General features: G+C 44.4%; 1 protein-coding gene across 3 annotated transcripts in view; it reads right to left on the bottom strand.

Annotated features, from left to right (window-relative positions):
- SENP2 (SUMO specific peptidase 2) overlaps positions 1 to 12,208 on the bottom strand; it is a 38,061-nt gene extending 25,853 nt beyond the window's left edge. For 2 of the 3 annotated variants that reach the window (XM_056121277.1, XM_056121278.1), the window contains exons 1-5: positions 11,971 to 12,208; positions 9,713 to 9,768; positions 6,384 to 6,517; positions 5,444 to 5,510; positions 2,189 to 2,279 (exon numbers count right to left, since the gene is read on the bottom strand). In XM_056121277.1, the coding sequence (XP_055977252.1) occupies positions 2,189 to 2,279; positions 5,444 to 5,510; positions 6,384 to 6,517; positions 9,713 to 9,768; positions 11,971 to 12,071 (449 nt within the window). In that variant the 5' untranslated portion in view covers positions 12,072 to 12,208. The remainder of the gene's footprint in view (positions 1 to 2,188; positions 2,280 to 5,443; positions 5,511 to 6,383; positions 6,518 to 9,712; positions 9,769 to 11,970) is intronic. The other variant, XM_056121279.1, reaches the window with a different exon arrangement.
- Between the last annotated feature and the right edge of the window lie 2,452 nt (positions 12,209 to 14,660).

Raw genomic sequence — 14,660 nt, 5'->3', positions numbered from 1 at the left:
CCAGATGACGCCAGATGTGGCCTTCATGGTCCCTGGTACCATAGGGCCCAAGGTACTGCAACCTCAAGGCCCCATTGAAGCTCTAGCCTGGCTGGCTGAGAATCACTGTGAGTGGTCCCCAAGTCCCCTGAGCACTTCTTGGGAGCTCCGTCCCCTGCCAAAGAAAACTGTATTAGCTTACATGACTTTCTGCGTACACAACACAATTTAAAAAAAAAAACAAAAACGCTTTTTTTGCTTTGGGGGCGCCCACACTGAACAGTGCTCAGGGTTTACTCCTGGCTCTGAGCTCAGGGATCACTCCTGGTGGGCCTGGGGGACCTTATGGGGTGCAGGGATCAAACCCAGGTTGGAAACATGCAAGGCAAGCACCCTATCCACTATATTATTGTTCTGGACCTATTAAATAGAAAAGTTGGATTTTTTTCCTAAGTGGCCAGATGGTACAGTGGGTAGGGTGCTAGCACCCCATACGGTCTGCAGAGAAAGGGTAAGCTCTGAGAGCATTCGAATATGGCCAAACACACACCCACACCCACACACAAAGGAGTAATAATTATTTTTAAAAAGGCTTTACATCAGATGTCGTAGGCATATGATAAAGCAGGATAAGGAACACGGGGGCCAGAGAGACCACTCAAGTGACTGAAGAGGATGTTTATATGTACAAGGCCATGAGCTCAAATTCGGGTGCTGTGTCCCCCTCCCGCAGCACTGCCTGCCAAGAATTGTCAGTTGTGACCCTCATGGCTCCCAGTATCCTTGGACCCTGAGCAGCACCACTTCACCAGGGGCAGAGCATCCAATGGCGACTCCACATCACTGAAACCTGGAGCACTGAAAGTGGCCCCTGAACTGCTGAGGGATACAAATCTGAGTTCAAGTTCCTTGCTGAATAGTACTTAGCAGTTACTAGCCTCAGAGTATCTAGTAACATCGCACGAGAAGATATATTCCTCTCAAGCGCACGTTATACATCTCATGTTTAGAGTCAGTGTTAGGTCACAAAACAAGCCTCAATAAATAATCATATCAAGTATTGTTTTTAAGACCACAATGGCACATAGCTAGAAATCATCTATAAAAAGAAAACTGAAAAAAGCTCCAAAACATGGAGACTCAACAACATGTTTCTGAACTACTTTTGTGTAAATGAAGAAATCAAAAGAGAAACGTAATCTGGAGATAAAAATGAAGAAATAAGCTACCGCATTCTATTTGAAAACAACAAAAACTGGCATTAAGAATCAAATTCACACAGCTGGAGAGGTAGTAAAAAGAGCATTTGCCTTGCATGTGACCAACTCTGGTTCAAATAGTTAGCACCACGTATAGTGTTTCAAACACTACGAGGAGTGATCTCTGAGCAGAGTCAAGAGTAAGCCCTGAACACTGCCGCCATGCTTTCCCCCAAAAAATAAAATAAGCAGGGTACCGCCCCCCAAAAGAAAATATGATTCCCCTATATTCTTCACAGCATTATTCCTTACAGTCAAAACATCACCCTAAGTGCTCACAGAAAGATGAGTGGAGAAATAAGTGGCTGCCTATGTACTCATGGAACACTATTCTCCTATAAAAAATGAGGTCAGGCTTTCACAGCACCATGGACAGAACTTAAGGAATCACGTTAAATGAAAAGACACAAAGTGAAGACAATTAGTGATGGTTTCACACTTACGGAAATGTAACTAACCAAAGCAAGCAAACAAAAGCATGCAAAACACGACAGAAATAACGCATACTGAAAAATACAGGTACCACAGGGGAAGAGGCATGGGGAAGGAAAGAATAGGTACAGAGGGCCATTCTGAGAGTCTGATGCACTGGCAGTCTGGGGTGCATGAAGCTGTATTCCCAAACAGGAGTATGACTGTATAGCAACAGTAAATCAGTAAAACTTCTTTTTAAAATTACATAACAGGGGCCAGCATGATATACAGCAGACAAGGCACCTGCCAATGTACACAGCGGACCTGGGTCCAATCCCTCGCATCCCATACAGACCCTGGGCACTGCCAGAAGTAATTCTTGGGTACAGAACCAGGCATAATCCCTGAGTACCACTAAGTGCGGCCAAAAACCAAATAACAGTTACATAAGGAAATAAGAATGAAACTATCTAGCAACAATGATCTCCAATAAACGCGAAGCATTCATTTACAGACAGGTGGAATTTAACACTTACCCAAAGGAAGGCAGAACTCTGCGAGGCTGATCTCGGGTTACTGTCACTCTGATCTTTGGATAGTCACTTATTCCGTTAGGTGATTTATTACCTATTTTTAAAATGTATTTATATTTGTAAAACAAAACAAATAAAAAGCATCTGTGAGTAGTTGCATTAAATAAAATCTGTGAGCAGTCTACAATTGTACAATTAGGTATATTTTCAAATTCTGTTTATAGTAAAGAAGTGGTCCAGTACAAACTTTGCAAAATTTCAAGGAAATTTCAAGCAATAGGGCCCAGTTTGTCATTTATGGCACAAAAGCAATACAGATTCCTAGTTAAGGTTTTCCGGTTTCAGTTGTTTCGACCAACAGAGGCAAGAACTCAATGATCACAAATGCTCTGTGATTTAATCAAATCGAACTGTTCTTGTTTTTTCCCAAAAAACTAAGAGTTTTAAAAGAGAACTTGCTAGATGGGAGCTAAAGCAAAAAAAAAAAAAAAATCAACAGATAGGTGCATGCCCTGCATGTAGCCAACCAGCGTTCCATCCCCAGCACTCCATATAGTCCCCCTGAGCCCACCAGGAGTGATACCTGAGTGTAGATCCAGGAGTAGCCCCGAGCACAGCCAGGAGTGGCTTGAAAACAAACAAAACAACAAACCCTACCTTGCCACATTTCACCAGTGGAACTATTCCACTTTAAAAATGGCACACAACTTTCATTATGCTCTTTGCTGAATCTGAGGACTAAAAACTGCAAAGCAGTCTTAAGACTGAAAGCTTTTCCAGACATCAGTAATAGCAAACTCTAAACTACCCTGAATCCATTTTGTTTCCCAAATCTCACGTGAACCAATATTCAATCCCAATTAATTTTTTTAAAGTACAATTAATAAACTACCCAGAGTACAAAAAAGTTCTGAATTGTATACACATCTGCAAGAATTTCAGAGAAGAGATTTAATGAGCTCTTCCTACACGATCTGCCCTCGGTACATCAGTCCTTTTGACCGGCTCCACAAAACCCACAAGATATAGGGATAAGGGGCCAGAGACGTGGCTCAGGGGTCAAACATAAGCCCTGCACATATCAGATCTAGGTTTAGTCTCCAGAGCATCAGAAAAATACCACCATGACTAGAAATATACTGAGGATAATAACTTAAGAACAAGATAAAATCCTCTTTCTTACATGTCCATTTTAATGGTATATAATTTTAAAAGTTATTTATTCAAATAACATGAAAACATCGTAACAACTAGCCTGTACTGAACTTAATGAAATGCAAGACTTCCAAGAAATATCACCTTTGTTCCAGTTTCTTCGTAATGAGATTCTGAGAGTCAGGGGTATGGTTTTATTCTTCTACCAGACATATTTTACTTAAAAGAAAAATTTGAGAAGAGGCTACAGAAAGTACAGTGGACAGGGCTCTTGCCCTGCATGCGTCAAACCCATATGCAATTCCCAGCACCTCAAAGGGTCCCTAGAACCTGCCAGGACTGATCCCTGAATGCAGAGCCAGGAGTAAGCCCTGGGCATCTCTGGTTATGGCCCGCACCGCCCCTCTTGGGGAAAAAAAAAAAAAGCTTGAGAAATACTACCTAAGAGTTTTAACATTCCTCCAAAGTTCTTACCCTTTTGACTTCTGACCCCTAACTTTCTGAAAGTTCCTTTTGCCTTCCTCTCAAAGGTTAGAAGCCTTCCTGTGCGGAGCTGCTGCAGTGTCCCGAGCAGATCAAAGCCTCCACCACGGGGCTGGATCGATAGCACAGCGAGTAGAGTGTTTGCCTTGCACACAGCTGACCCGGGGTTCAATTCCCAGCATCCCATATGGTCCCCCAAGCACCGCCAGGAGTAATTCCTGAGTACATGAACCAGGAGTAACTCCTGAGCATCGCCGGATGTGACCCCCCCCAAAAAAAAAATTAAAAATTGAAAAAAAAAAAGCCTCCACCGCTGCTCCCTTGGCTCAGGACATGGGCTGCAGTGCCCCAAGTACCCGAGGGCGCCTGCACCACTGATGCCATGGCTCAGAACACCTGTGGCGCTCCAAGTGTGTATCAAAGAGTGCCACCCGCAGTGTATTATGGAGGAAAATCTCCCTGAACGTCAACTGGCTGAGGACCAGACTGAGAACCAGGGCACGTGCCCCCACCCACCACCCCCGCAGCTGGCTGCAGCCCATCCAGAGTCCCCGAGCCCTGCATGGCACTTGTCCCGGCTGGGACCCAGCGCCATTCGATGAGCGAGAGCATCAGCAGTCTACGATGCCCTCTGGCTTCTGAACAACCCAAAGTCGTCGTTATGCCTCCAGCCTGACTACATCAACTTGGATGGAGTTCATCATCTCCATCAAGTTTTCCGAGAAATGAATCCACCAATATTTAGGTATGTGGGCGCTACATTCATAGAACACCTCTGAATCGGCCATACTAGCTCATGTTCCGGACTTGCCCCAAGAGACTCAAATAAATCTTGAAAGAGATCAAAAAGATGCAGTAAGTACATCTTCTCAGACCCGTGCAAGGCTTCATTTTATCTGTTACTTTCTTCCTGATAATACGATGCCTGGTACAAAGTAAGTTCTCAGAAGTCACACATATAGATTTAGTGAATGAACCGGATCTAATGATGACATTCAGAGAACACTACAGTAATTTTAAAGGCAATGCTACAAGTAAGCTAACTGCTATTGAGAAGGGTAGAAAGAACTGTACAAAGATGTTTCTCTTTCTTAGTCTCAAAACTCAAGGGAAAAGGGGGAGAAGAGAGAAAGTAGAAATATTTTTTTTTTTTAATTTTTTTTCCCCTTTATTTTATTTTTTTTAAAGTTGTAGATTTACAATTTTTTGTGCTTTGGTTTCAATTATACAATGATCAGATACCCATCCCTCCACCAGTGCCCATTTTCCACCACCATGGATAATATCCCTCCCACCCCCATCCCCCCATCCCCCCTGTCTCTGTGGCAGGGCAATCCCCTGTGTTCTCTCTCTCCTTTTGGGTGTTGTGGTCTGCAAAAGAGGCATTGAGTGGCAAACATGTTCAGTCCATAGTCTACTTTCGACATGCATCTCCCCTCCTGGGAGGATCCTCCAAACATCCTTTATTTGGTGCTCCCTTCTCTATCTGAACAGCCCTTTCCTCTAGGATACCCGGCTGGCCTCTAAGTTATGGAGTAATCCTCCTGGTGCTGATCTCAGCTATTCTTGGGTATTAATCTCATACTTTGTTAGAAAGTAGAAATATTTTAAACACCTCACCCAGTTTCAGCATGTTGTTCCAGGATCCAGAACCAGTCAGTTCACAAGACGAAGAGTTCGAAAATACCTTAAAAAGAAAAAGAACCACGATGTAGCATCTAAATTTTAAAGTTTAAATACATTTCTAGTATTTTCTGAAAAACAGAAAGAAAAAAACTCTATTGGTTATTATTTCACCTGGAGAGATATATCACTGAGACCAAAGGTTTAATTTGTAAAGAGCCACAAATGATATAAAAAAAAAAAAACACAATTCTAGGTTCTTTCCACTTGATCACTTGACTTCCCGTTAATCGTTGATTTGCTCGAGCAGGCGCCAGTAATGTCTCTATTTGTCCCTGTCGCGTGCTAGTGTAGCCCAATGGAGTCTGTTCGCTCTAGGAACACGAAGAGCCTCAAACCGATCATTCATGATCTTGATGAAGTCTGACCATCTGGTAGGTGGGTGGCCACACGGTCTTTTGACATCCCGTGGAATCCAGTTGGTAACAGCTCTCGTCCAGCGGTCGTCTTTAAATCTCATTACGTGACCAGCCCATCTGACTTTTGACACTTTGGCAAACGAGACAGCGTCCCTGATTCTTGATCGTCCCTGATTTTTGATCATTGACGGAGGTCGGAACTCTGGATTCTTTCTCTCATTTGAGTGAAACGTGATACTCCAAGCATAGCTCTTTCAATTCTTCTTTGGGAGACCGGAATAGCATTCTCATCCTGTTTGCATAGGGCCCAGGTCTCTGAGGCATATGTTAATGCATTTAAAATAAAATGCATCCTTATAAAAACTTGTACAGGATAATTTTATACATTTTTAATGTTTTGTATACCAAGGTTAAAATTCATGCTACATATTATTTCCTGAAAGAGAGAACACAGTACTGAAATTTAATTTAATAATTAAGTGTAAAAAAGTAGGCATAGAGATGCCCACACCACTGACCTCTCCTGAAGGGGCCGCATTCCGTGTTCCATTACAAGCAGAGGTCACCATGGGCTTTGTGGTCAGCTGGAATGGGAATCCAAATAAGCTGGCAGCATTGTAGAGACTGCTTTTCACTTGATGAATAAAGCAATCTAGAAAGTTTGACACAGACAATATAAAGACCAGACATATACATACATATACACATATATACATACATACATACATACACAGAATACCAACTTTCAGCAGAATATATTTGAGAAAAGGCCTCTGGTTATTTTTATTGAAAGTTCCATTTTCAATCCTGGAGATTAAAAAAAAAAACTTTAAAAATATTTTCTCCTAAAGAACTGGAATTCCAGCATTGTGGTTTTTGGGTTTCAGTAAAATATCTGGGATGCTAAGAAAATATTTCGGACCATGACTTTAGCAAACCATATCTGGCTCACAAAAAAAAAAAAAAATCAATGTTCCAGCCATTATGATTTGTAAGCAGTGAGCTCTTCATAATATATAAAATATATCCTTCCCAGAGAGGAGTTTAGAAGCCTGTAACAACTGTGCAAAACAGAATTTTAGTGCAAGAAACATCATTTATTCACTTGTTTGTTCCTGATTCCCAAGTACGTAACAACTAAACTACTATATACTAAGGGTCCATTTATATCTTGGCTAGGCCCAGGATAGACATTAGCGAGTACAACAAATGTAGCTATGATGGAACAAGACTGCCTTCACTGAGAAAATGGCTCTGGAAGATCTCAGTCACCCCTATGATCCCATCAAAACAGAGATAAAGTAAGTAAACAGGGTGGAAGGGAGGAGTTTAGTATTTCCCCCACTTCCTCCTTTAATCAAACTACCCCTTTATTACTTCCTACACTGCAGTTTAGTTTTCTATTCTTTAGGAGTTTCAAATTAAGGGTATTTCAAAGCAATAACTTGAGAGCAAGAGACAATCTTATTAAGTCACATTCTGCTGTAGGAAAAAAAATAGGACAGAAACTTATTTATGGTGAAATTTAAGCAACAAGCATTCCAGATGTGTTTTTCCAGAAGATTAAGGGAATAAATTGAATGGGAGGATGTGATAACCAAGTGAAGCAGAATCCACTTTAAGGTAATTTGTCACCAGAGAATACTTGAAAGTGCCGAAGTTGGCATATATCTTGTTATTTGTCTTATTAACTATAGACAATTCCAGATTATCCCTCAAATAATGTTAAGGACGATCACTTACAATCTTGTTTCTTAGGTGGAAGAAAAAGACTTTGATGTAATGGTTCTTAAAGCATCAACTGTCATTTCAGCTGACCCCAGAGTAAAGAGTGTGATGTAATTTAATGGGAGTTAAATAGTTGAAGCTAAACTAGAAGATATACTTATTTTGTTAGAAATCTTGTCAGCATTTGTATATACTCCAAGACTACATCAACTTTTTTTTTTAAAACCGTCTCATTTGTTAACTGGGGATAAGATCATATACATCACTGGAAACTAAACTATGAGTATACCCTTAAATCCCTATAATATGAAAGATTAAGTGTGATTTTCAGATCCTATTTCTTCTTTTACCCTGTATTTTTCGCACTCAAAAGCACCAGAGATAATAGTAGCCAGTAACTGCATGTAGTTACTTAAGTTTAAACAGAAGTATCATTCCTCAATCACACGAGCCATTTTAAGTCCTCAACAACCATCATCACAGAGTGCTACTGGACAACACTGCCCAGTACTTCAGAGATCTGGCAAGTGAGAATTAGTGACCCAGTGCTTCCCCCTTTGTTTATGTGTCTTTCTATAATTTCCATTCAGAAAAACTACAATAAATTTTTCATGAAAACATGGACATACTTAAAACAGAAGTCTGTAAAAGATAACTTTAATTGAGGAACCATCTGTAATAGCATCACAAAGGTTAGTGTGTGTGCTATACAGTTATTTAGATCCTCTACATAAATTCATTTTTTTCTAAATATATCTATTTAAAGGAATCTGTCTGTGTATAAAATATCATTTGCCTTACAAATAAAAACACAAGTTTAAGTTAGAACTGTTCCAAAAGTAATCAACACACATTACTCAAGTACTGAAAGCATATTAGCATTAAATCAAGATTTTCTACTTAAAGTAATCAAAATATTTAAAATTATTAAAAATGGTGCCACGGATGGAGCTCAATTGCAGACTATGTACTTCGCATACCTGAAATCAAGTTCAATTCCTGGCACCTTATAAAAAAACCAAGAACTAAAAAAGATGTGTTTTGAGTATGTAGTAAGAGTTCAAATGTTACTTAAATTGTTATGAATACTTTATCTTCTAAAATAATTTCCTGAACTGCCATCTGTCCTGTGCTTTGGGAAATATTGTCCTAATAAATTTAATACAAATCCTTAGACTTCAAAAATCCTCTATAATCTTACCTATTTCTCAACGGTCAATTTAATACCCCTATTCCTTCTTTTCAAAATTACACAACTGTCCCCATACTGTTCTCTCTGCCTAAAATGTTTTTCCTTCCTATTGCTCTTACTACATCCATGCTTCAAGACCCATATCAGGATTATCTACTTTATCAAATATTTAAGACCCTTAACCAGCTGAAAGTTGGGACAGTAAATTGTTACCATGATTCTTATATTGTGTATCTTCAATGTGTCATACTGACACAAGCAGTATGAGTACCTGTCTCCAATGTCCTTCTGCATACAGCCATCTGCCTACACAATTATAAAATACTTAAAGAAATTCTAATTCTTTAATTTTCCATAGAACCCAACACATAACATAGCATTAAGACACATTCAATAAAGTGACTTATTGGATTTCAATAAAAATTCATCTTGACACAAGTATGTCCAATCTCAATTATAGCTAGAAGTAAACCCAAATCCATACTCACATCAAAAAAGAGAAATGAATTATTATAATATTCCAGGAAGCCTTCTTCCCATAATCCTATTTTATTCTTTTCTGACCGAATTACATCTACCCCTTAAGATACAAGGAAATAAGCAACTTAAGGCAAAACTTTAGATTTGGTTCATCAGCCCTCTGAACTGGATGACTTGGTCTATAATTGTTTTAGCAATGTTTTTTGATTCAAAAGTAAAAAACACCTTTGGTTTACAGGAATATTTTGGATTTTAAATAGATGTTCAAAACACAGGCTTACTAATGTGGAAAGATACTTCTTGGTAATGGTGGTTACCTCTAAATATTAGGTAACTGAGAAGAAAAGGGACAGGAAAGAGATTTTTCATTGCATGTACTTTATATCTTTTATATGTTTCATAATAGTTTCCTAGTAAAAACTAATTTTTAAAATTAATATTAAATACCTAATCTTGGTCTTTTAGCAGGTATCTCATCAGTGTCCACTGTAGAAAACAGAGTGCTGAAGAGAGAAAAAATATATTTTACATATATAAACATACCATTTCTACAAGTAAATCTACTGTTCAGAAAAAACAAATATCATCTGCTTTGCCAGAAAATAAGATTCAACTGTTTTTTGCTTACTGAACGTATTTTATTTCAAATGATGTTTTAAAAGAAACCACTACTCTCTAGACCTTTTAACATCTGAGGACTAAATACTTAAGTTTAAACTATTTGAGGCCCAAAACTCCCTATTGGCTAAACAACAAACTGAATATTGGAAGAAATCACCTACCTAGAAATGAATAAAGTAAACACCAGCGTTTTTATGAAAGAAGAAGGACCAATTGCGGCCGAAGCATTAGTACAGTGGACAGGGAAAAGTGTGCTTTGCACGCGGCCAACCGGAGCTTCTATCTCTGGCATCCCATTCGGTCCACTGAGCACCGCCAGGAGTTAATTCCTGACTGCAGAGGCGAACTAAGCCCTGAGCATCCCTGAGCATCGCAGGACGTGGCCCCCAAACAAAAACAGCAACAAAAAAAGAACTAGCGTCTTTTTCCTTTCCAGAAACCAAAAAACAAAACAAAACAAAAAACCCCACATATATAACTTCCTTGTAAAATATTCCCAGCACTCCCACCCCTTTCAAGAAAATAAGTATTTGACTTCAGGGAAATGGAGCTCATCTTCAAAAGCGTTAAAAAAAAAAAAAAAAAAACAGGCTTCGGCCAGAACACACGCCTCATTTAACCGCATTTTAAACACAAACTATGCTACAGTGGTGGGGGGAAAAATGGGTGAATTTTGGGTAAATTTTTAACCTATACCTCAAGAATAGTGAAGGCTCACAATATGCCTGCCACTAACCATCTTTCTAGAGATGAAGATGATTGATGACCTTAAAAAATAAAAAATAGGATCATCAGAAAACCTGGAAAAGTACCCCTCGGCTCCTAACTTTCTACATGCTCAAGAGACCCCTTCGCACCATTCTGACTGAAAAACGGCGAACATGAAGAACGCCTATTTTTTTGCTTTGTCTTTCGGCCCGGGGCCCCGTGCGGGGGTGCGTGGGGGTTCTTCGGCCTGGCTCCTCGCTCAAGCATCACCTCCAGGCTTGCTGCGCTAAGGCTGGAGGAGCGCAGAAGTGATGCCGGGACGCGAACCGGGGGCGTCCGCGGGCCAAGGCAGGCGGGACTTGGGCCCTGAACCGCATCTCTCCAGCCAGCGGCCGAGCAGCTGTTTCAGGTCGGACTCTATGGTCGAGAACCGCGTCGAGATTCAAATCACCCACCACCCCCAACTGTCAGGGTCCCACGGAGAGAGAGGTGGGGTGGGGGGACTTGGAGGGGCACTCCAAGTCCCCCAAGTCCATCAGGGGCGTACCAAGTGCCTTCGGGGTGGAAGGAACACACACTAGCCCCGATCTAGATAGCAAAGCATCGATTCGGAGCCTCACAACCAGCTCTCAGACCCGCTCTCCGCCCTCCCGGGAACACGGGGACGGGGACGGAGGAACTCAGCCCACCGAGGCCGCTTCATCAGGACCAGGACCCGCGCTCGGGGGCCGACGGGAGCGACCCCTCGGCTGCCTCTTCTCCCTCTCTCGAACGCCGGGGGTGTGGGGGGCGGGGGGAGGGTCCCCGAGGGGCCTCGGGAGAATGAAACGGGGCGGACCCCAAAGGGCTGGGGAAGAGGCTGAGCCGCGCTGGCGCGCGCGCGGTGCTTTCAAGCTTCCCGGGCACAACTTGGGCAACAAAGTTGCGGGCGGGCGGGCGAGTGAGGATGTCGCGGCGAGAGGAGGGCGGTCCCCCACCGTCCCTCGGCCTAAGGGCGCCCCCCTCCCCCTCCCCCACCGCCGCCCCCAGCCCCAGCCCCACGGCAACACAAAGCCACCACACCCCCTCCCGTTTGACAGCTGCGCGGCCGGCAGCCGCCCCCTCCGGCCGCCCGGGGAAGCGAAGCGACGCGCGGCCTGGCCCGGCTCGGCCCGCCTCGGCTCGGCCCGGCCCGGCCCGGTTCGGCCCGCAGCCCCGCGGCCGCCGGGTGGCGGGGGACCCTCTCGGGAGCGCCCGCGGCCCGCCGTCGCCCGCCGCCACAACAAAGAGCGGCCGCGTCGTCGGGACGGAGTCCCCCGGCGGCCCCCGCCCCCCGGGACCCCCGCCCGCCGCCGCCGCCGCCGCCCCCGCCCCGCCCCCCCCCGCGCCGCGCTCACCTGTTCGAGCGCCGCCTCTTCAGGGGGGCCCGCGCAGGGGGCGCCGGCCGCTCGCAGAGACGGAAAATGGTGCCGAGGATCCTAGCCAGCCATTTGTACATACCAGGCCCCAGCAGCAGCGGCGGCCGACACACCCCGAGACGCGGACCCCAGAGCCGTCGCCGCCGCCGCCGCCCCCGCCGCCGCCCCGGCCGCCGCCGCCGCAGCGCCAGTCGCCGGCTGGTGACGCGAGCCGCAGGCCAGCCGGTCCCGCGTCCCCAGGGCGACGGAAGGCCCCCCGCCGGCCCCCGCGGCTGACGTCACCTCCTCCCGCCCGACCGGAAAGCGGCTTCAGCCCCGCTCTGCGCACGCGCCGCCGGCCCGCCGCGCGCGCGCCGCCCCGCCCGCCGCCTCCCGAGCCGAGCCACCGCCCCGGCCCCGCCCCACCGCGGAGGCTGCGGCGCGTGGGCGGGGCTGCCTGCCGAGCGGGCCAATCCGGACGCCGCCCGTTGGACAAGGCCCTCCCCCACCCCCACCCCCCACCCCCCGTGAGTGCTACACGTGAGGTTTCGGCAGCCCGGAGGCGGAGTTCCTCCGGAATGTGGAGGACCGACGCACAGATTCAGGGTCGCACAGATGTACACACTGACACACACGCACACGCACGAAGAAAAAAAAGGTGCACAGACACACTGACACACACGAAGGGGAAAAGTAGGTACACAGACACACAAACACACGAAGAAAAATAGGTAGACACACGCGAACAAAAAAAAGTAGGTACAAAGACACACACACAAAGGAAAAGAGTCGGTACACAGACACACACACGACGAAAAAAAAGTAGGTGCTCAGTTGAATGTAGTTCCCCCCCAACAGTTTTTGCCAAAATGTATAAAAGCCATATTTTAAAAAAGATTCTTCTTTGCTATGCTAATCTCCTTTATTTAATTGGGCACATCGTGCCCTGGCATACGACATACACTGTCACCTTCATTTTCCTCTGAGTCCCAGAGAGGGAGTCTGATTTCTAATCCTAATAAGTAAGGAAACAGAGGTATGGAGCAGTTCAAGCATTTGCCTAACTAAATTTTTTTTAAATTTTTGTTTGCGGGCAGTCTTTAATTCCAGAGCAACTTCACTGAATATTCTTGGTTGTTTTTTATCCCTCAGCACTTTGAATGTATATTCCCAACTCTCCTGAAGCCAGAATGACTTCAGCTAAAAAAATTTGCTTTTAAAAAAAATCATTGACTGAGACCACAAAGCTCACTAATGTTAAGGCTGGAATTAAGACCAGATCTTGATGCCAGTCTAACAAGAGGAATGTAATTACAAATGAAAATGCAAGGCTTTTGTAAGACAGTTGTGGACAAAGTGCAGGAGTCAGACACAGCAAGGCCACACGCTGGGGAGGGGTGAGGAAGGTCAGGACTGTCTCAGATCTTTAAGGATGAAAGGGCTCTGGGAGGCTTCTAGTACCTCCAAGTCTCCTCCCCAGAGGCCAGTGCACGTGGCTAATCCTCCTCCTTGAGGCTTCAAGCTCACATTTCTGGATCTTTATCAACTGATGATGATCCAGTGACAGACAATTCGCTCCCATTCCCCCAAACTATTCTTGGGGCTGTCAAAGGTTTTCGTGCCCCATAAGCCCCTTAACACTTGACTTCCAAACTTAACTTAAACTGGCCCATCAGTAAATACATTTATAATTTTATTATAATTTCACAATATTCCAATATTCTGCAGCAAACTTACTTAAACTGGCCCATCAGTAAATATATTTATAATTTTAATATAATTTTACAATATTCTGATATTCTGCAGCAAGCCCTCCTCCCCCAGCTCCAGAACCACCCACTTCCTACCCATGATTTACCACCACTGGACTACAGAGATAGAGGGTAGGCCAGGCTGTAAAAGACAAAAGAAAATCCTAAGTGTTGATATCAACTGCTCTAGATCTTAAAACAACTCATACGGTTCAGTTATAAAGATTTGGAATGCGATTAAACCAAGAGGAAGATTTAAAAATGGTTAGTGTTTAGCATCTATATGTTTGGAGAGACTGTACAGCAGGTGAGGAACTTGCCCTGCACATGGCTGACCCAGGTTTAATCTCCAGCATCCCATATTGTCCCCTAGGCCCCACCTGGTGTGGCCCAAAAACTACCCGGTGTGGTCCAAACACCAAAAACTAAAATAATACATAGCCCATCTTTCAGTCTCTCTGAAAGGATACGCCTTGCCCCAATATCTTCTCTCCACCCTTCTCAATATTCAACAAGTTCCACAAAAGAGCATTTTTCCTTCATCTCTACCATAAGCTATTCTGGGGCTGGTCTCCCAGTTACCTTCAAAAAAGACAACCAGGGACCCAAGACTTAGTATGGGCCTGAGGTGCTCGCCTTGCATACAGTCAACTGCAGTTTGAGCCAGCACCTTGGGGTCTTCTTGAAACTCCCCGCGAATAACGCCTCCCAAAGCACAGAGCTGTACTACCACTCCCTCCCCCCCACCCCCCACACACACACTGCTAGGAGTGGCCCAAAGGAAGCCTGTCAGGATGGGAGAGATAGCTCAGATAGCTCAAGTGGTAGACAGGTCAAATGCACTCGCATATGTGAAGCCACGAATTCTATCCCTGGCATAGCATACCCCCCCCAACACCTCTCTGTGTGGGCCTGATGACCCCCAAAACACACCAAGCC

This window comes from Sorex fumeus, unplaced genomic scaffold (genome assembly GCF_029834395.1).
Source record: "Sorex fumeus unplaced genomic scaffold, SorFum_2.1 ptg000044l, whole genome shotgun sequence".
NCBI lineage: Eukaryota > Metazoa > Chordata > Mammalia > Eulipotyphla > Soricidae > Sorex > Sorex fumeus.
The sequence above is the reverse complement of the archived record's forward strand: the minus strand, read 5'-3'. Positions and strand labels throughout refer to the sequence as shown.